Source organism: Trachurus trachurus (assembly GCF_905171665.1).
Source record: "Trachurus trachurus genome assembly, chromosome: 1".
Lineage (NCBI taxonomy): Eukaryota > Metazoa > Chordata > Actinopteri > Carangiformes > Carangidae > Trachurus > Trachurus trachurus.
In genome coordinates, this window is record NC_139891.1 from 3,372,361 (window position 1) to 3,395,542 (window position 23,182).

The 23,182-nt window shown below is 40.9% G+C and overlaps 1 protein-coding gene across 2 annotated transcripts in view; it reads right to left on the reverse strand.

The window, feature by feature from the left end:
• rptor (regulatory associated protein of MTOR, complex 1) overlaps nt 1–23,182 on the reverse strand; it is a 222,743-nt gene that overhangs the window by 193,781 nt on the left and 5,780 nt on the right. For both annotated transcript variants that reach the window (XM_083982130.1, XM_083982131.1), the window contains exon 3: nt 1,082–1,184. In XM_083982130.1, the coding sequence (XP_083838256.1) occupies nt 1,082–1,184 (103 nt within the window). The remainder of the gene's footprint in view (nt 1–1,081; nt 1,185–23,182) is intronic.

Here is a 23,182-nt window from a genome sequence, read left to right on the forward strand (position 1 = left end):
CTAAAGCCTTGTCCACATGGAAACTGAGCTTTCTTTAAAGGGATATTTCAACATTTTGGCAAATTCGCCTGTTGCCATAATCCCTATAGTTTTAGCAGTAAGTTCATTACCTTTAATTGTCAGTGCAAGTTGTTTTTAGATCGGCGGGGCAGAGACGCAAGCTGCTCACAATCCAACAACTCCAAAACGCTCTTGTGGAGAAGTTGTGACCTGCACATTCACCACGCTATGAGATAACGTATAATCATGTAACATTACGACACATGAAGCAAATACTTGCACTTTTGAAGTCACTCTGCTGAGCAGCCGTGTCTGGGATGTACTGTAGTGTCGGCTACAGCTAAACACTACAGTGAGCATGAGAAATACATTAGAAACATTAGCGGCAGCTTTTGACATGGACCCTGAGGTCGGCCTACCTTCCAAACGAGTGTGGGTCATGATATAAACCAAGCCACTGGTTGTGTTGTTGTCGGTAGCGCATGCCCCCCCCCCCCCCCCCCCCAAGTGACACTGACGTGTGGCGCGCTGTTCAAAAAGTTGAACAGATTTCAACTTGAAGCGCTCTGAGCACCGCGACAAAAAGAAAAAAGTCAGCGCTGAGAGCATTTTTTCCATCGAGTAGACGCTGAGAGCGCTTAAAGCGTGCTTGGTGGACACGGCCCCTTACTTTGAAAACAACTCTGTCTCGTAACGTTCCATTATTATCTCATAGCGTGGTGAATGTGCAGGTCACAACTTGTCCACCAGAGCGTTTTGGAGTTGTTGGATTGTGTATTTGATGAGTTTGATGAGGGAAAGCCGCACAGAGCTGACGGCTCTTCCCCGCCGATCTAAAAACAGCTTGCACCGACAATTAAAGGTAATAGGCGAAAATGTTGAAATAACCTTTTAAACGATTTTCTTCTTCTTTGTTCTCAAAAAGTTTCCCTTTTCAAGAAATGTCTGCGTACAAAACTTACTCATCACATTTCAGACGACCTTCTGCAATTTGTTTATCGTGCATGTTCATATCACGATGATGAAGGGGAAAACACTTATGTGTGATTGTTGATTCATGTTCAGGTTTGGATTGACTCACCTATCCAGCACTCCAGTCTGGCGCAGGGGGAGGTCTTGACCACATCAGGAGGGTCCACTCCCACGTTGAGACACAGCACCAGCGCCACACTCACAGTCTTCATCTGAGGGGGAGAAGATGAGGGACAACACATTATTTTCACACCACTCATCAGTGCCCAGATCACAACACTGTGGATTCAATGTCAACGTCTTTCAAGAGCACATCAAATCTTTATTCATGTCAGAAACTGGAACGAGAATGTTTATATTCAGTTCCACTTTGGGAGTTAAAGCACATCCTGCAGCTCGATCCAGCGAAGCAGTGAAAGTTAAGTGTCTGGCCTGCAGGGAAACTCGACAGTTGTTACTGAGAGAGGAGATTTATTCCCCTCCAACTACCACGTCTTCCCATCTGATACAGGGATTTCACCCGACGAAATACATTCAGCGATGTAAGCAGTCGGCAGAGGAAGCTCGGCCTCCAGAACTCATCATCACACAGCAGCATAATCAGAAGGCTAATTTAAGATACTGATTGATAAACTGATAAAACTACAACTGGAATTCACTCAGTTACTGTTCACATGTGTTGCGATGTGGCCCACAGTCATGTTTAGTTTAGTTTAGTTTATTTAGATCCCCATTAGCTTTTGCCACGCAGCAGCTATTCTTCCTGGGGTCTTTTCATCATAATAAATGACAAATACATGTTAATACGCTTGACTGAATAACCGAACTAGTGTTAGTTTTCACAACTGACTTGAACTCGGCATAATAAAGCTTGGACGTGGATGGAACAATATCACATGAATCAAAGATTGTTCCAAATGTGAAGTTGAAGTTTGAAGAAGTGACTGAAAAATATCCGTTGCTTCTGTTTTCATTTTGTAAAATAGAGCCCTACAGTACGAATCATAAGCAGAAGTCGATATGGAGATCAATCAAACCCATTAAGTCCTAAGTAGTTAAAGCTGTAGAAATACAAAGATCTAGTAGATTACAGTATTCGTAAGAAAAACACTCAGGAAAAAATGAAAGTCAATCTATGGATTTTTATAAAACCAAGAGTGAGAACAAAGCTGATACGAAGCTGCATTAAAGTGAAAGGAATCCGTTTATGGAACAATCTTAACACAGAAACCAAAGAATCTAAAATTGACATTATAGTTTAAGAAAACAATTAAAGCCAATATGTCGAAGAAATAAAATAAAAAGTGTAAATTAAGTTTTGTTATGATAGGGAAATCATTACGATATAAAACGTAAAGAATAATAATAAAAAAGAAATTGTAACCAAGGAACTAACAGAATGTGAGTGACTGAATTATTTGTTTTGTTAATTAATATCTTGTGAAAGAGGGGCAGAACATAGTATATTACGAGACTTTTCTTCTTTGGTTGGCCGACATGATGATACCACAAGATAAAGAAAATAGAACCATTTGAATGATAAGCTGGCAGTCCAGTTCTGGCCTGCAGGCCACCACTCACTGACCCCTGTACTAACACTGTCACTGCATGAAGGAGGTGAACCTGTACCAGTGCAGTAGGAATTTAAAGCTGATGATATCAAGCAGGAGTCCATCTTTGAATGAAGAATGAAATAGAAAATCAAACTGGTAAAGCAGCATCACTGACACCAGCGGGTGATGAACCCAACAACTGACCGCTGAGGCAGGAAGCAGAAAAGACTGCAGCTATCAAAATAAAGCAATCATTGATCTGTGGGTTATGTGACAGGCTATCCCGACACACACACATACACACATTGAGTCTTTATCAGGCAGCGCAGCTCCCCTACAGCACAATGACACACCTCAGTGGCAGTGAGCCACCGCTCCATCTTCACCGTCAGCGCCTCAGAAACACTAGTGCAGCACAGCAGACGTCAGCGGTGGTGACGGCCTGTAGCTCTGCTTCATGAGGACGCTGACACAGTGAGCTGACCTCAAACAACGGGCCCAGAAAGGCCTGCTGGTCAGCCACATGAAGACTAATGCCAAAACACAAACACATGAAAACTCCTCCGACATATGATCACACCACTGTGATCTTGAAATCATCTTTCTGATGATGTGAGTGTGAGTAATGTAGAAATGTTGGCTGGAATGTCAGACAGAGAACTAGAGAGAGATCTACTGTAGCTACAGGTCAAAAAGCAGCCCCCTAATTTATTTGACTGAGGCTGTTTAGCAAAAAAGGAGGGTAAGAGGTGGAACGATACATCAATTTCAGTGATCAAACAAAGAACGATCACGAAAACATCGATGAGACATCAATTAGTCATTTTCAGGACACACCTATATTTTGAAATTCCTGGCACGACTGATCGATGAGTATCTGTGATTTCATATTTTCATCTGTAAAGTCCTTTGTGGCTAATTACTGACCTAAAAATACTGAGGTTGAGACTGTAAATAGAAGAAAGCTCAACACAAAAATATTTTTTTTCTGTTTAATATTCTTTTATTATTTTTTGTATATTAAGGTGTTCAGAAAAGAAAATAGATTTTGAGCTGGGTCTTAAAATTTGTGTAATCACTCATCTATCAGATGACGTAGTCCAAACTTTGTGCAAAATTCTATTTTCAAGTAAATCCAGGGTGAAAGTGGGGAATTTCTTTTTTCGCATTGGATAATGCAGGCACATGAATTATGCGTCACGTTGCTCACGATTCATCAGCCAGTGATATTGGATCCGTCATCTGTCAATCAAACGTCTGAGAAGAGCGGCTCCGTCTCGTAACGTTGTGTTATTATCTCATAGCGTGGTGAATGTGCAGGTCACAACTTGTCCACCAGAGCGTTGTGGAGTTGTTGGATTGTGTATTTGATGAGTTTGATGAGGGAAACCAAGAAATTCCACAAGCCTCTGTAGCATAGCTCTGAGCAGCTCACGGCGTTCTAAAAACAGCTCGCACTGACAATTAAAGGTAACGAACGTACTGCTATGACTATAGCGATTTGTCAAAATGTTGAACTATCCCTTTAAGAGCTAGCCATTCTTTTAATAAGGAAAATATGTTTGGGGTCAGATAGAAAAGAAACACTGCAACTTACTGCAATCATATATAAGATATATAAGATTATATGATGAATTGAAATGCGCTGTTCAAGCCACACGTTTCTCTGCAGTGCAGAATGTGTGAGAAAGTTTATTCAGTTTGTACGAAATGTCAAGTCAATGTAAGCGCAACAAGAACAATGCTACAATAAACTTTGGTTAAGTTGAGTTTCTTTGTATTATCCCTGGCTTTTTGAAACATGTCACATTTCGACATGATTACGTTTATGTCTAAGTGAGTGTTTGTATTCATGTTGCATTCAAAAGTCAGACATGCGTTGTGTAAAAGGCAGAGTCTGAACTTTGACTGCACAAACTCAGCGGGACAACTGTTTGTTAATGGCACTGCTTAACCCCAGCTGATGAGTCACAGTTTCATCATCATGTCACTTTGTGAATCAAAGCGTGAGAGCATTAACTCTGGCTATCGACAGCAGTCAGACTTCGTCAGGCCCAGTGTGTGCTCAATTAACAGTTGGTGGGCTACCCGCTGAGTCACAGAGGACTCTGTTTCTTCTGCAGCTCGTTGGCCAGAGTTTTTGTAACATCAGATCACATCAAGCAGGACTCCACGTGGGCGACTCAGACACTTAGAGCTACAGTTATTATCATAAAGAAATGAAACATGAAGAATTACTTTTGAAACATTAGATGTGGATTCATGAATGAATCCCTTCAAGCCCTCTGCCCGTCATTCACCTAAGGCCTTTGTAAATAGTTTGGGGCTTTGATAACATTTTATCTCATCTCATTTCATATCAAATTAGTCATGAAATTAAATATTAGCTACCGATGATTACTTTCCATTACATATTATTATCATTACTACAAAAATAATACATTCAGCGCGAGACTCCAATCTATGTCCATTTTAATACTTTAAAATATTATTGCTACTATACTAACTCTGGAAACCTATGTAAATATCAAAATAGAAATAAATGAATAACAATACTGTCATTACGCACAATATAAATAACAGTGTTTCCTACATATCATTTATTTGTGGCGCGTCTATACTAAAACAATAACAAGAGCAGTAAAAACTGCTGCACAACGATTGCATGATGATCAAAACTGTTGCACAACTGATCATTTTAGAGGCTTAGAGGGCTGAGTGAGAGGATGTTGTTATAAAGTTCCTACTTCTTAAAGAGGAACTATGCAGGATTTGTAGCTTAACTATGCTACATTTTTACCTTAATTAAACAGCTTTGGAGTAACTGTGATGGTTTAATAAGTGGCTTAACTTGTTACAGGGAGAAGGGAGGCTCTCTGCCTTGTGCGTGTCACTTATTGTGTCTCTTGCCTGAAAAACAACTTTGTAAGATCAGCGCCGCCCCGGTGTCCCAGCTCTCGTCTCTGTGGCACCGCGACAACGCGCCCTGAAACCCGTAAATTCTTGTTTATGACAGTTTAAACTACACAAATATACACGTTGTAACATCGTATATGATATATAACGTTATCTAACGCTCTGTTGATTGATTTCTCGCTGGCTTCGTGGTAAACAAACGCACATGGCCAGGAGGAGGGTTAGCGAAACAGCGGAAAAACAACCGGGCATAGTTGCATAGTTCCTCTTTAAATTTTACCAGGAACTTCCTCAGTGGAAATGGGGCTAATGGTGAGTGGCGAATAGAAGCTGTAGCTTCAGCTGGAATGAACTTGCTCAGTTTTAAAATGGGAGTTTAAGCCATTAGCTACACAGTCAGATTTTGATTGAACTTGTAGCTTTTTACTGTAACGGGCTAAAATACCATGTACCACTGGTGGACATGAGATGGCAGGAAAAGCTGAAAATATCAGTTTTGTGAAAGTTCATATTAGATTCATGAATGTTGTGATACATTACTCCTATTGGCTGTGTGTGTGTGTGTGTGTTATGCTGCTGTATAAAACATCTATTGAGAGCTATAGTCATTTGGTAGTGTACACACGCAGGGAGCCGACATGTAGGTCAATGCAATAGTGTCAAGTGACCTTTAGCAGATAGTCAGTGTCTCAGTGTGCAGCGTCCACCTGTAGACCATGTGTTGTAGAAATGTGGTGGATTTTGTGACGTCCCACGGCTGAGCGGTCAGGGAGGCAGTTGGTGAGGGTAATTAAGGTGCCCTCTGTTTCCCCGCCGACAGAGCGAAAGGTCAGTGTGCTAGTGGGACGCAACAGGACCGGACTCAACTTGTACATGCATCGGCACACACACGGGCCGCTGCGGCGCATCACTTCATTCATTTCCACCTGACCCACCCGCTCACCCCTCAGCCTTTCCCCATGGTAATATTTCTATTTGGCTCCTGGTAAATTGGAACTGATGCGCAGGTTTTGTGCTTGGGTACACAGCTGTTTGCACACAGCACTACAGGACACACAGGGATCAGTGAGGGAAGGAACAGAAGCAGCAGCTCCATGTTACAATCTCGACAGTTTGCTGTGGTGTGGTGTTCTCATACAAGGAGAGTCCAGTTACAGTTACGTAAACAGAAATCTAGTGCCAAGGGAAAATAAATGTATCTTTTGAAAAGGCTGCATTTATGTATCAGCGTGCCTTGAAACATCTTGATCTACACAAAATTAACAAAAGCAATCTCAGATTTTCACTCCCTTCAATCCTTCAAAGAAGTGGAGACTTTCAGTCCAGAATGATCCGGTGTCCTCTGACACACAGCTCCTCCCCTAATGACAGGAAAGTCAATGAAGACTGACTAGGGTTGCAAAGGGGCGGAAAATGTCCAGTAAATTTCCAGAAACTTTCCATGGGAAGTTAAGCTGAGGAATTTTGGAAATATTCCAAATTGGAAACTTTCCATGGGAATTATGGGAATTTATGGGAATTAACTGGAAATTGGGGATAATTTGTGTTATTTGTGTTAAAATATTTAGTTTTGTCATTAGCAGACATCCATGCAAAATAATACAATTAAAAAACATGACATTTCAACAGATTCAGTAAAGTAAAAGTAAAATTTTGCAACCCTAATGAAGACTCAAGCTGTTGGGAAGCGTTGCTTCACTGCTTATTAAACACTTTATTATGGTGTTCTTTTAGCTCGCACTCTGAGCTGTTTTCATATTATCTTCTGTCGTTTCCTTTCACATTTGTTAAAGAAAGGTGTGATACAGATTCTCTGCTGTCAGAAAGAACACCCTGCTCCTGTAATCGTGTTGTGCATTAGCTCAGATCAGAGGTGTTTTCCTGTGCTCTAAGTGCTATAACCATCAAGGCACTTTACAACACTGCGTGTGGAAATGTGTCTAAAAATAGGAAAATCTCTTCACAGCTTCATTCTCAAATGACCTCTTCCCCAATACCTCAGAGTCCCCAACTTTGGTTGCTGCACACACTTATTCAATTGGCAAATGCTTTTATCCTAAGCATCTTACAATGATGGACCTCAGTGCAGTAGGAGACCAAGGTCTAAGTACTGAGTTTTATGTCTATTTAATAAGGCAAAGTGCAAGGAGCTCAAGAAAAGCAGTGAAGGTGCACAGTGAGAGCCAGTTAGTCCTGTCAGGGTGTGAGAGGGTTAGAGAGGAGGTGCTCCATCAAGAGCTTCTTGTCCCAAACACCTGTCTCGCTGTGTCTCACTTCTGGACCTCACTGTATACATTTCAATTGATTTCCTATATTTACTTTTTTTTCACCTTTTGTTATTCTGTGTCTTTGTCCTTTAGCCTGATTGTTGGCTGTTTATTTACTTTAGTTTAGTGGAGTTTTTTTTTTTTAATTTGCCACATGCTTGAATTGGGAAAGTTCAGTTACTTATATGATGCATATGAAACGTGCAGTGTGCTCTGCTCACACACTGCTCCTAGTTTGGCCAGAGGTGATTGCTCTAAGACTGCAAGGGAAGCGCTGCGTCCTCTTAAATGTCAAAAAATAAATGGTCAAATATGAACTGTTGTGTTTACATTTCATTGGGTCGACTGACGCGATTTTCTTCTCATACATTCCCGTAACCTCTCAGTGCATTAAACCTGTTGAAGCTCAGCGTGCATGGCAGAGTGGTGTTGTTGAAACTACAGTCACTGGATTTAAAGGGTAACTACTGTATGCAAGTCCGCTCACTTTTCCGCTATTCTGGTTACGCTGCTCTGTGCATTTGTTTACAACAAAGCTGGCAAAAAATCAATACATTGAGAGGTGGATAACGTTACATTCAACATAAATTATGTTACGGCGCGTGTGTTTGTGTAGTCTTAACCGTCATGAACACAAGATTACGGGTTACGGTGCGCGTTTATGTCGCGGTGTGCAGAGACAAGAGCTGGGCGACCGAGTAACTATACTGATGTTGCAAGGTTGGTTTGCAGGTGAAGACAGAGAGCCTCCGTTCTCACTCGTAATAAGTCATAAGTCATGTAGTCAACTATCACAATTACTCCAGAGCTTTTTAATTAAGGTAAAAATGTAGCATAGCCATGGGAGAAATCCTGCTTAGTTCCTCTTTAAAGGGGACATATTATGGATATATCACTTTTTGAAGGCTCTTTAGGTGTTTGTCTTGCCTTCCAGCCCTCAAATTGTGAGAATTGACAAAAAAAAATCTGTAATTTTCAGGCTCCCTAGGTTGAAATTAGGGCCCGACCGATATGGATTTTTTGGGGCCGATGCCGATTACAATTATTAGGGGGAAAAAAAACCCGATAACCGATTAATCGGCCGATTATTATTATTTTTTTAATTAAGTTTTAAAATTGTATTACTATAATAATATATCTATATATATTATATAATATATAAATTAGGGCTGCCTGGTCGACCAAAAAATCATTAGCCGACTAAAATTTCATTGGTCGATTGGTTGCATGAAAAAAAAAAAACATTTGAAGCCCTGTCTTGTCAAAATGAAGTCAAAATCAATATGGGCTTTTATTTTGAAGGGCCAAATACAGGAAGTCATGACACGTGATACTTTTTTGTTGTTGTTTTTTTTACACGGCACGGCATCTCTCTCTCCCTCTCTCTCCCTCTCTCTCTCTCTTTTCAATTAAAAGCGATCAGCGGTTGCTGCCGTGCCCGGCACCGTGTCAAAGCGTTCACCGGCGGTCAGTCTCACGGAGCAGAGACATGATAGTCCCCGCTGCAGTCAGAGTCCCGCACCGCTCCACGCCGCGGACCCCCGCCCCACCCGTCACACAGCCTCAGCTCAGTCACTCCCTCCCTCATCTACTGTGTTTATTGGTGATAAATGAGCATACTGCCGTGCCGGTATATAACGGTAAAACCCGACCCCGACCGGCTTGTTGAATCTCGGACCCAACACGGCCGGAGACGAGCATTAATTAATTAATTCACAACCAAACCGCGGTAAAAAAAAAAAAAAAAAAAAAAAAGGGAAACAGAAAGCCAGTGGCAACACTGGTTTTGAGACAGATCAGTCACTCTGCTGTGTGCTGACTGAGGTGGTAGTGGATGGAGTTTGTCATGAGGTCGGCGCCGGTGCGGGGGAATCTTTTCAAAGTAAAACCAAGTTTTATTCCCTGCATTTTATTCCTGAAAATATCGGCGACAATCGCCGAGTTTTGGCCGATTACCGATTAGTTTCAAACGGGCTATAATCGGCCGATTTAATCGGCTCGCCGATAAATCGGTCGGGCCCTAGTTGAAATGTGGTTTTATGAGCTGTTCCCTCAGTTGTCTTCCAGTGATTTGAATTTGCATAATACCACCCCTACCTGGTACCAATAGAAGGGGCGGGGCAAGCAGTGGGTCATTTGCATTTAAAGGGACAGGCACTGAAACCAGCCGTTCTGAACAGGGCTGTTTAGAGAGGATGAAAAGAGCTGTGATGTTTGATCCTTGGAATTATTTTGACCAACACATGTCACAGATATGACTTTAAGACACCTGGGAACTATTTTAATTTGTGGAAAAGGGGCAGAATATGTCTCCTTTAATGCTGCGATGTTGTCCTCCCTCACTGAAACTCAGAATCTCAGGGAGTGAATGGAGCAGTGGGCGGGCCAAGATGCTGGGCTTCTGCATTTCGTTTGACAGCGATTTTGAAATAAACATTGGAGCATTTTCAAGTTCAGTCCCATTGCGGATTTTGCAAGTGAAGTCAAAAGACAGACTGCAGTTCATTTCTTGGTATTCACTTGGCGATATATCTTATTTCAATATGACGCAATAGGATACAATTTGATGCACTTTAAGGTCCCATAGGGAAATTTATCTTTCACTTGTGCATATCTGTGAATACAACACAATTGCAGCATTTCCTTGTTACATAATTCTCACATTTCCTTGTCTGAGTTAAATATAGTTTGTTAGTTCAATGTATGTATGGTGATGTAGGCCGGACATTTCCCTCCCCTTTCCCTCTTTGAAAAACCAGCAGCTGCCACTGTTTCTGGACCTACATTTTTCAACTTAACTGTATCCCTACGCACAAAGATAAACTGCTTATGATAAACCCCAATGTTCAGCAGCACACAGCTCCGCTCTGACGATGCGCAAGTACCTCACACAACCCGACGTCAAAAAGCCAAACCATCCCTTCAACAACGTGCGTGTTAGTGTTCCTGCTCTCTGTCAACTCTGCCGAGGCTGCATAATATCTACACCAGTCCAGTAACCTGGGAAAAGACATTTATATCTAAAACATATTACAAAGCCAGAGGCTGACGCGGGATGAACCGGGGGCAGGCTTGCCCTTTTAAAATACAACAACAGAAATGACAGCAGGCTTTAGAGACGCAGTAATGCAAAGTCCAGGGAGAGAAATGTTACTGTCATGGCAGGTGAAATGTCAAAGAAAACAGTTGACTCTCTGGAGGAGGCGGTAACTCATCACTTCATGTTTCCAAACTCTACATCCTCCATAAAAACACACAAAAGGATACCGACTTTAAAAAAAAAGAACAGGTAAGTTCTACTCAAACTTGTCACATGAGGCACAGAGAGGACCGGAGCCGACATTAAAGGCACCACAGTGAGATCACATTGGTGTTAATCATCGTTATCACTAACTGGCTCAAGATGGCGAGATAATTAACATCCTAATGTGAACAGCCATGATGAAATTATTTGTTTGTGTCCAGCGTCCAGTGCAGGCAATTCATAATACATTTAATATTCATTTGCGCAAGATTAATACAAATGAATGAGGGATAGTGCTTTTCTGATCCAGTTCATCACCGTGGTGCAGCGTGGCGTGTGGGTGTGACGGCACACAGCTGTGGTCCAACAGGACTATCTGTGATTTATCTGCTTGTTTATTCTGCACATTACCTCATAAACACAAACAGGTAGTTCATTTATCAAGCAACTTTGGAAATTAGTAATTAGATACAATCTGGGAATTGAGCTTTCTGCCTGGCACATACCGATGAATTAGTTCCACCCTTATGGGACACTGTGTTAATAAGGTTCAGTTGTGTGTTGTGGTTAAGGTAAAATGGACACTAATGGAAGCAGACATATGAGGACAAGTCTTCTCAACTGTGAGGGAAGCAGGTCAGTGGAGAAATAAACACTGCACACACATTTTTCCAGGTCTACAAGGCCATATACACCTGATAACATCCTTCTAACGTCCAGGTGAGCCAATCGGTTACACCCCGCCTTTCCGAAACCCTTCCTTTCCGAAAATAGACTTCGTAATAGTGGGGTTTCCCATTTTTTCTAAAGACCCCGCTATTCCGAGAAGGCTATTGGGGAAAAACCTCCATTCTGGAGTAAGTACACAGAGACTCATGTGGTAAATTCCTTGTATGTGTGCTCCAGTTCTCAATGAACCGGAACCCGACCGGGTTCAGACTGAAAATAAATACGGAAACATACAAATGACTCGGGTCGGGCCGGGCCTCCTTTTTTTATAAAAACAAATCTTCTTGCTGGTCTTACTGTGTGTTGCTTATTGTGAAATGCACTGGCTTGGCCCTGTTCATTTTGGTGATGTCATCATCACTATTATCATAAAGTGTGCCTGTATTAGTCCTACCACAGTTTCATAGTGAACTGAAAATATTCTACCTATTCAAATGGATAAAAATCTATAAAACATGTATATTAATTAACTTGAACCCTTGGTGCAGTTTTCTATTCATTCCTCTCTCTTCTCTTAACAATATTTTAGATGGTTCAATATTTTTCAAGGCAGCCCACATGGTACCTAGGCCTTCCATTTTAGCCTGGCTTTTAACTGAATTTTATAATTTTTATCATTATAAAACTATTTATTATCTTAATTGTAGTATCTCTCTATCCCCTCGATCTATACATTATACATATTTATCTATTTTACTTTACCTATTTTGTTTTATAGTTATTCTATTTTAATTCATTCATTCTTATTTCATTTTATCCCATTACACTTACGGTATCTATTTTATCTCATTTTATCTTCTCTCAAGTGTTTTCCCCATCGCAAACGATTGAGTGTAAGACTGTTTTTACTTGACGCCTCTAAATTTCAGTGTTTTAAAATTCTTGTGTGAATGCGTATGTGTCTGTTTTTATCATGTAAAGCACTTTGAGCTGCCGTGGGCATGAAAAGTGCTACACGAATAAAGCCTGATTGATTAATTGATGATAAAAAAAAAACAATAAATGAATATTAAAATAAAATAAAATCAATGCAACAGGAGCAGAGGGAAAAAATTAAGTAAACAGAACAGGCATCAGGCGTCTCTCCTCACTCTTACACAGCTTGGTCAGTTTATGGACAGAGCTCACATGATGCTATTGATGATGATGAAAAACTATTTACTTGTTGGCACTATAGAAGCAGAGGCAGTATATCCAGACTTTGACCTATGACCTTTGAATTATTGAGAACTGATACATTTGAGTTCCTGTTTTAACCAGTGAAGCTCCTGCAGCTTTTACTGCTCATGTGATGCTACTCTGATCCTCAGCAGATGACAGCTCACTGCAGTTTGCAGCTCCAGCAATTTGGAATTATTTGTCCATAATGTAGCAAAATAAGCATAAAAAGACCTAACATGAACACTGAGAGTGAATCTACCTGATTATTAACACACAACATTCAGGAAACATCAGTCCAGCTTTAGAGAAAGGTGTTGACTGTAAATGTAATCACTACAGGCAGGTAATGTTCAAAAAAAGAAAAAGGCTAGAGAGAAGAGAGAAAGAGTCTATTACACTCATCTCTCAAAGTGACATCTTCAAATATCCAGTTTAGTGTGACACAGCAGAGCCCAAAGACGCTCAGTTGACTGTCACAGAGGGCCCAGGGAACGAGGAAACTCGGCTCCTTTTGAAGAGCTGGAACACTGAATTTTGGCATTTGACAGAAAATGATCAATCTTTGATCAAAGTTGTTGCCAATTAATGTTGTTGAAAAGCAACTCTGTCAGAAAACCCTGCAACAAAGCCAATCAGTGGACTGTTTATGATTATGTTTTCTAAACCACCATCTCCAAGGTCAAGAACAAAAAGGCCTTCTCATTCAGCTCAATCTTTAATCCAGGCTGTACCTGGGCTTAGTGTTTCCGAGCACATCCACATCCCGGTGATGGAGCGTGCTTCACGTTCCTCTGCCCACGCCAGAGGCCTTTGAACTTTTTGACTGGCTGTAGATCATGTTTTCAATTCATCACAAATCTCAAATCATTCATATGTGAATCTAAACTGTGAAAACAACATCTAAACAAAAAGATCCACTGTTCTATTTATGAATTTGACTGAACTAAAGAATCTGGGTGTTGGACCCACTGACTATGAAAAAAGAAAAATTACTCAGCTACAATTGATGGCAAAAACAACAAATAACGACGATCTTATTGGCAATAGCTGAACTGATAACCTGATCATCTATCAATCAAATTAAACACTTGAACTGAGGAAAAAATACAAACTTTGGAGCTGATCACCTTGCAGTGGGTGTTTCTCACTTCATCTCATAACTTGTAAAAAAAAAAGAAAGTGATCAATGGATGAATGAATAATTAAATTCATAATTAACTGCAGGCCTACAAAAACAGAGGAAAGCAGGAGTGCAATCAAATTTTCATCAAAAGGAGAGCGAGGCAGGAGTGATGAGAAGGAGAGAGTGGACGCGGAGCGGGGTGGGCAGGGCCGGGATCAACCAGGATCAACCAGGACCCCCGCTGGGAACAAAGCACCTCCTGACCCATAACAAGCAGCTCTTTATTGAATGGGCGACCCCCGAACTGTAATTTGACTATTAGTACTAATCTGTGAGGGAAGCCGAAACAAAATTAGATTTTAACACGGGCAGCTCTGATCCTCATGGATTTCCAATAATCTCATAAAGTCTCCTTCTGTGTGAAAAGAGAGGAAGAGGAGGACAGAAAGAGACGAATGAAGACCGTCTTATGAGTGTGTGTGGGTAGATGAGTGTGTGTGCAGCGTGCATGCGTGTCTCCCTGCTTAGGCCTCGGCACATAATTGGTTGCTGTCTTCCTCTAATTAATAACTGCACTGGACTCCAGGGGACTTCCCAGCCTTCACCCTCTCTCCATTTGTTAAGGCTTCCAATAAATGAAGGTTCTGGTGGAGAGCATCACCCTCCTCCACATGCAGCAACAGCAGCAACATGAGAGATGTTAGACACTAGAAATCAAGAGAAGAGTTGTTTATTTGACTGAATCTTGAAAATACCAGCAGCATTCGATATAATTTATTTATTTTAAACCTTTATTTAAACTCGAGAATGATTGAGAGCGAGCCCTCATTTTTTCAAAGATCTCAAAGGTCGAGAGTTTTAGAAAGTTAAAGAAAGAACACAGACAGTTTCATCCATTAAAAACAGTTACAGAGGAGTTTGGTATCATTGTTTTATTATTATTTTTTATTATACTATTAGACTAAATGCTTTTTCTTCAATATGTTTGAAGCTTCTGACTGCATGGAGCCTGGACGAGTGGTTTTACTCCTCATTTATGACCCGTTTTTATCCACCGAGAGATAAATGTCCTGTGTTATAAGCAGCGACACAACAATCCTCTTGCATATTTAGTTCAACCAAAAAAAAGAAGGGGAAAAAAATGGAACAGTGGGATTTGCACATTATTACTTTTACTGCTTGACTCCAGGGAGCAAGAATCATTATGGAATTTACATTTGCCACAGAGGAGATGCAGATTCCACAATCAATATGGTCCCTATGCATCTGGAGGGAACTAGTCCCTCCTCACTACTTAGTCCGTCCATACATGAGGATTGAACAACTCTCTCTTATGGGCCAGTGGTTTCTTTTGTAAACTGTCTGTTGCAGCAGCTCATTTGGAACAGATAGTGTAGTATAGCCTGAGTCTGGCACCGTTGTGCAATTCACACCATATGTCAAGCAGCTGTTGGACGATACTGGTCCTACACAGGCCTAATGGCTGAATATACATAAAGACATGCAGGGCTGACATGGGCTCATTTTGACTTTCACAGTAAAGAGACTGGTCGAGCTGTGTTGCTTAAAGCAGAAGTAAGCGATCCGGTCGTTTTGGCTAATGCTGCGTTCCAGGCAGGCTTCTGAAACCGTAAATTACGGCTTCAAGTCACAACTTACGACTTTGTAGCGTTCCAGGCAACCCACTCGTGTTTTTCCGACCTGTTTTACCTGTGAAAGTCACTATAACGACCACTCGTAACTTCCGACCCGTGAACTCGTACCAGATCGAACTGGTACGACTTCACAGGTCGGAAAAACACGAGTTACGAGTTGCCTTGAACGCACCATAACGTCTTGTCAGCCGATGGAGTTAGCAGTCCCCGCCCTCGTCATGGATCTATTGGTCCTCGTCCCCACGTCACCACATTCAGGCGCATCCCTTGGCTGCACACACAGCCCTGCATGCCGTTCTTTCTCCTCATTGGATAAAAATTGTAGGATACGAGAAAAGTTTTCTCCTCGGCTTACAGAAGAGCAGACTGACTGACAGACCCGTGTTTCAGACCAAACACTCTATGTAAGTGATTGCTGTCGGAAGATAGAACTATTTAAGACTTATATTAACACAAAAATATCGCTTACTTCTGCTTTAACACCAACCAATAGGTATTTCAATTTGTTGTATGCCTATGAGTTTTTACATATGATTATTTTAGCGACAGATGTGGTATTATTTGATAAATGTATTATGTACAGTAATATGTATCCAGTATGTAATGTTGTTGTGTTACAGGCTGGCAGTTCATATCTTGCCCAGGGACTAGTTGAAAACTACTGTAGCTATTTAGCAAACTGACACATTTACAGTAATGTTGATTAATGTGCACTGACACTGCTAAGAAAGAAAGAAAGAAAGAAAGAAAGAAAGAAAGAAAGAAAGAAAGAAAGAAAGAAAGAAAGAAAGAAAGAAAGAAAGAAAGAACTCTCTTAACCCAGACCAACAATGAATGTGATTTACTGGTGCAGGTTTAACTGTGGTCAATCTGACATGACAACACTTGTATGGCACTTTCCTTGCAGTGTGTTGTCTTGTTTACATACAGTAGATAGACTCAGAGCCCCTGTATCATGGCACATATTGTCTGATTCTCAGAGGTAAACAGCTCTGCACTGTACCAACAATATTTGCTCTCTGTCTGCACAAATAACTACTATTTATGCAGGGAGGGGAACTATTTTCCCAGCAACATGCTACTGGAGTCTCATACTCATACACTACTCACAAAAGGTTAGGGATGTTTGGCTTTTGGATTAAATTTCAGAATGCACCTAAAATGCACTATACCTTTACAGGTGAACTTAATTTAACCTTCTCTAAATATTTGAATGCACATGTCCAATTGTTCAATTGTTCAGTACTTACTGAATAACATGCTGTTCTCTTACAAGGTGATTAACCACAAAAATCACAAGCACCGTCTAAATGTTCTGGTTCAATGACAATTTGTAGACAGTCCTCTTCTCTCTCCCTCTCCTCTCCATCATGTCCACATTTTGACATCATGAGACCAAGACAACACTTTGATCAAACTGATAAAGTTATTGAGACATAGAGATTTTTGTTGTGCTATAGACACCGCTGTTATCTTTTATTTGAGATAAAGAAATGACCATTGCATCATTCTACTTAAAGACTTTCAGTGATATTCCACTGTAGCATGAACTTTTTATAGGGATATTCACGTCAAATAAGCCTAACTTTTGTGAGTAGTGTTATGTGCAAAGGATGACTTCAGTTTGTTCTCTTATAGATGTTAGATGTTTAAACTCTTCCTTGTGTGTTACCGGTATGTGGCCATTTACAGTCTCCTGTTCACTTCCCACAGCTCCTACACCCATCTTTACCAGAAGACAAGGAGTTATTACACATTCATCTCCATACACAATAAAAAGCATATGCATTATCAATATCCTAATTGCAACAATACAAAGAGGAAATGAGAAATTAGTAAACTGACTGAGTCATACATCCTTGTAACTAATGGGCTTGATATAACAACAACGTTTGTGAACCAAGAGATTTCTCCCAGAAATCCAGAAAGCTCACAGGTGTAACAGAGTCTATGGACATAGAAGAACAGATAAACAGCAGCTTGTGACAGCCTCAGTTCAACAAGGTCGGAGGCACAGCAGCACTTTGTTCTCATCCTTATCAAATACCTACCTATCTCAAGGACACTTGAGCAGGGTGGGAGCGTTATGTGCAGCTTTTGTTTAAAGGACATCTAAGCCACAACAAAGATACTGTATAACAATCACTGGCATGTAATTGTTTTTACAGCGTCGCCAACATGTTTTGTTTTCACCCATAATGGCTGAAAGTCTATATGCTGCCTAATGAACTGTATACATTGATTGAATTCAACTAATGATGCGGAAGATAAAGCAGCACAGGCCACCTGTCTCATTTCCACATTATTACATGGGCTTGGGTATTGATGACTTATTGATTTCATTATTCCTAAGGCGAAAAAACACAGGAAGGTGGTGCATGTGTGAAAACAAGGATCTGAGTGAAATTTAAATGAGACCTTTGGATGTGTGTGACTAACGGCTTTCCAGATAATTGCATGTTATTAGGTCACGTGGCAACCACAGCATGTGTCTCAGTGGCTCGCACCGTCTCCAAACATTATGTACAATCTCAACCTGGTAGTAAAATGTTATAAAAACTTCATGTTCCTTAGAACATACACAAAAACAGTGGTCACACGGACGACAAACAAACACAGCTACAATCTGTTGTGACTGTTTAACAAAGTGTTTCGACAACAGTGCATTTACTGTTACCATAATTAGAACAAAAAAATATATACTATATCTTATCGGGCCGATAAGTTAATGATATCGGACTTTTCGGAATGACGTCATAATTTCCTGATATCGGGCCAATAATTATCATGCATCCCTAAACGCATTATAAGCATACTTCTACAGTAATGAGTTATAATGCAGTTATAGCACTGTATAAATATAGTTATAAACACTCATAAATGATCATAATGCTTTATAACAATAATCATAACACACTTTTATAGTGTATTATGATTATTGTTATAAAGCATTATGATCATTGCATTATGATCATTTTCTCATGATTTATAAGGTCAGGTATTACGTTATAATTGTTAGTAACTCACTGACAATGCCCACATCGATAATGCATTTATAAATATAGTTATAACGTGTTATAGCCTAATACTTGACCTTATAAGCCATTATAAAAAGCAGTTTGACCAGTTTGTGTCTGTCAGTTGATGTGTACACCATCTAAATTATTTTAATAGACACAAACATTTCTATCATACACTATAAGTGCTTAAACTTGTTCATATTAGAATCTTAAACATGACGTTGGGGCCTGTTCTCTCTTCTGTCATGGTGGGCTAAATGAGGCTTATGCCGTTGCACACCATCGCAGGTCTTCCTATATGTGACCTAATAAAGATGTGTATGTTTCTGAATGAAGTTTGTTTCTTTCTGGGGCCTGAAGGATCTTTTTATAACGACCTACTTGCAGACGTGGTACAGCAGAGGTGCATTTGATTAGTGACTATATTTAACATATTTTTGCTCGCTTGAAACTCGACATCTTTATTAGTTTAACCAATATATTGTTGCAAGTTTTTCATAACATGCATTAATCATTGCAGGTAACTAGAACATGTGCGTATGGATCATCTTAGTATGAGTATACTTCATAAACTATTACCTTAGTATTCACGCCTTAGTCATTAACTGTGTGAAAAATGAGAAGGACACACTCATTTATCAATATGGGACTTTCTATTTTCAAGTCAAGTCTTATTTATAGAGTATATTTAAAAACAACCCATGTTGACCGAAGTGCTGTACAGTTAAAAAGAAAAGAAATAATACAAAGAAATATGTGATAAACAAAAACAGCAACCAACACAGATCAAAGCATATAAAAGCAATATAACAAAGCTTAAGTAGTCGGCCGACCTGAGGGGTCTGGAGGGGGAGTAAGGGGTTAAAGGTTTCTGACATGTAGGAGGGGGCCGCTCCATTCAGGGCTTTATATACAAATAAAAAGTTTAAAATCAACGCGGTATTTAACTGGCAGGAGTCTGGCTGCGACGTTCTGTATTAATTGTAGACAGGAGAGAGATGATTTATTTATTCCTAGTGTAGAGAGAGTTGCAGTAGTCCAGGCGGGTGGTAATGAATGCATGGATGACTTTCTCTAGGTCTGTGAAGGTGAGGAATGGTTTGATTTTTGAGATGGTGCAAAGTTGGAAAAAGCTGGTTTTGACTATACTGACTTGACCTGTTTATCAAATTTGAGTGCTTTTTCAAACCCTTTCTATGATATTGGTACATTAATTAATGTTTGATGTATTGAATCTAGTATTGCACATTATTAGGTGATTAGTTTAGTTTGGTTAATTTAAAGGGATATTTCAACATTTTTGGCAAATTCACCCATTGCCATAATCCCTATAGTCATAGGTTTGTTACCTTTAATTGTCGGTGCAAGCTGTTTTTAGATCAGTGGGGCAGAGACGCGAGCTGGACGGTATTTCCGTAAGCAAGCTATTTTTAGATCGATTAGAGATACGAGCTGCTCAGCTAACGCTGCAGAGGCATATGGTATTCCTGGGTTTCCCCCACAAACTCATCGCATCCAACAACTCCAAAACACTCTTGTGGAAAATTTGTGTGCACATTCACCACGCTATGAGATAATAATGTATAATTATGTAACGTTACAACACACAAAGCAAATAAGTTTGAGCTAAAAAAGGCTTCCGTAGTTCTTCATTCATTCTTCACAGTTTAGCGTTACGTCTCGGGAGTCATGGAAACATGAAGTACAACGCGTCCTCATGGAACCATGACACCCTGCCAGCGGTGCAGCGTTTACCCTAAGATGGGTCAAACCTATGTACCTGTTGGTCCAGCACTGAAGCACTGCAGCCTGAGACAGTGTGCAGGCTTTTTTAATTGGATCCCATCATCCTGCTCTGACACACCTGCTTCACTTAATACATGTTTGGAGGGCTCTTGTGCTTGAATTTGAGGGAAAATGCTAAATACACGATGTTTAAAACTGCCATTCCCGGGCCAGAGCACCCTGACCTCCCTTAATGCATGCTGGCCCAGCGCAGCACAAACAACACTGTATGTTTGGCCTCTCACCTATCGTCTATTATACATTCACTGCACTGTCCGTTTGTCTCAACACAGCTCCTGTACATTTAATATTGGCAGGCAAATCAATTCTGGTCCCACCTTCACACTCCAAAAACTCCCATACACCCATAGTTCTAAAAATAAGCCCCAACGACGCCATTTCTGTGTCTAACGGGATATTGGGGCCGGGACGAATGGGCTTGAGAGGGAGACAGGACTCTGGCAGGCTCTGTAAAGAGAATACATTGCTATACTAGAGGGGCCTGCGTAGAAAGTTTGCATCACGTTTGCGTCAAGCCACTCTGACATCATCCAGCTTACGGCTCCACAGGGGATGCAGAAGTATAATAATACCAAGTGGGGAGAAAGAAACTCTGTGCATCATGGTAGGTGGGTCAGCTCACACTCAGCCCTGACACGGGTTATCTGACATCTCCAGCTCCAGCACATTTTTAAGGCCACATCTTTTTCTCTAAAGATGCTTTGGCTTGTCACAGAATAAAGGCACGGGTGTAAATAAGAACGTGAATGCCTGCTGAATTGTGTCTCTTCAGCTTCAAGGTCATGGTGCTGTGCACACACTGAGTCACACTGTCACGGTTCACTGGTTGTTGCAAACACCTGCACTTGTCTTAGTAAGACCAGTTAAAACGTCTGCCTTTATCTTTCTTTATTCTAGAAAGTCTCTAATTAAAGATCGGAGGTGATAATCTGTTCATTTCATCAGTAATTACAAAAACATACTTTGTGCAGCATAAACAGACAAATTACTGCTGAACCATCATCAGAGCCACGCACACCTTTCATCACACACAAACACGGCACTGAGGGAATCAGCCTTGTGTTACAGCCTCTGACTGAGAAAGTTGATATAACGTGTTCCATGCTTCTTATTTCAACTTTTTTTGGTGCTTTTCAGTGTGAACAGTGCGTCTTGTTGTTGTAATCCCTCATAATGCACTGCAACGTTACTACAGCTGTCAAAAGACACAATTTCACTTTACAAAATCACGGATTACAATGTTCAGCCTCACACAATACCTTTTCTGTAACACATTTTGCTTCCTCTTTCAGCAACACAAGACAGAGAGATGAAGCCCGTGGTAGTGCCTCCACTATAACTCCATTAATGGTCTCTACACACTGGATCCAAAAGCTCTCAGACTCCCTAAAGGCCTCGCCCCTCTCTGTAAAAACACAAAAATCAATTGAGGTGTCCCACAGTGTATGTTTATGATGCATTATGCAGGAATCAACAGTACAAAACATTATTGACACAGGCTACGGAGACAGTATTAAGTGTTATTTTTGGATTTGTTTTTTTGACTGTGGTCATTTCACGTGATGTTTGTGAGCTGCCAGGCGACCAATCACTGAAGCCGCTGTGGATCAATGATGGTCACAGGCTGTGCTGCAGTCACTTATCTCCACAGGTCGAGGTTCAAGTTTGCTCGTCGTGTTCGATACCGACAACAGGCTTTCATAAAGTATGTTATCATGATTTCTCGTGGCAGGTGTAGCAACAGCACACACATGGAGTGAGACACACAAACACACACACACACTCAACTCGATATCTGTCATTGGCCCAGCAGAGGGATAAACACACCGGCATTTTGACCAATGGGCCTTGTAATTGTACGCCCGCCCTCCCCCTCTCTCCTCCTGTCCTCATACTGAGAATGTGTGTGTGTGTCAGGTGTGTGTGTACATGTCTACGAGAGCAAGACCTCTGATTTCCCACAGTGCAGAACATCATTTACAGCCCGTTCTGAGCCTCGCGCCGCACGCCTCTCTCACCGGGATTAACTCTTCTCGTACCGAACCGCTCGATATTCCAACTGCTACGGATCCTGTCGGCCCGCTTAAATCAGCCAAAACAATTACAAAGCCAGCTCTGTTTACGATCACCCACGAACAACTGGGAAAAAAATCCATCCTTTATCAGCCACTGCAATCTTAAAGGGATATTTCAACATTTTGGCAAATTCACCTATTGCCATAATCCCTATAGTTTTAGGAGTAGGTTTGTTACCTTTACAGTAATTGTCGGTGCAAGCTGGTTTTAGAACGGCGGAGCAGAGACGTGAGCTGCTCAGCTAACGCTACAGAGGCATATGGTATTTCCAGCTTTCCCTCATCAAACTAAATACACAATCCAACAACTCCAAAACGCTCTGGTGGACAAGTTGTGACCTGCACATTAAATAATAATAGAACGTTACGAGACAGAATTGTTTTCGAGGCAAATGAACTACATCCCAGACACGGCTGCTGGGCAGAGTGATTTCAAAAGTAAGTAGTTCTGAGTATTTGCTTCATGTATATGTTATCATTTCTTCATAACATGGTGAATGTGCAGGTCACAACTTGTCCACGAGAGTGTTTTGGAGTTGTTGGATTGTGTATTTAGTTTGATGAGAGAAACATGGAGGTACCATGCAGCTCTCTGCCCCGCCGGTCTAAAAACAGCTTGCACCAACAATTAAAGGTAATGAACCTACTCCTAAAACTATAG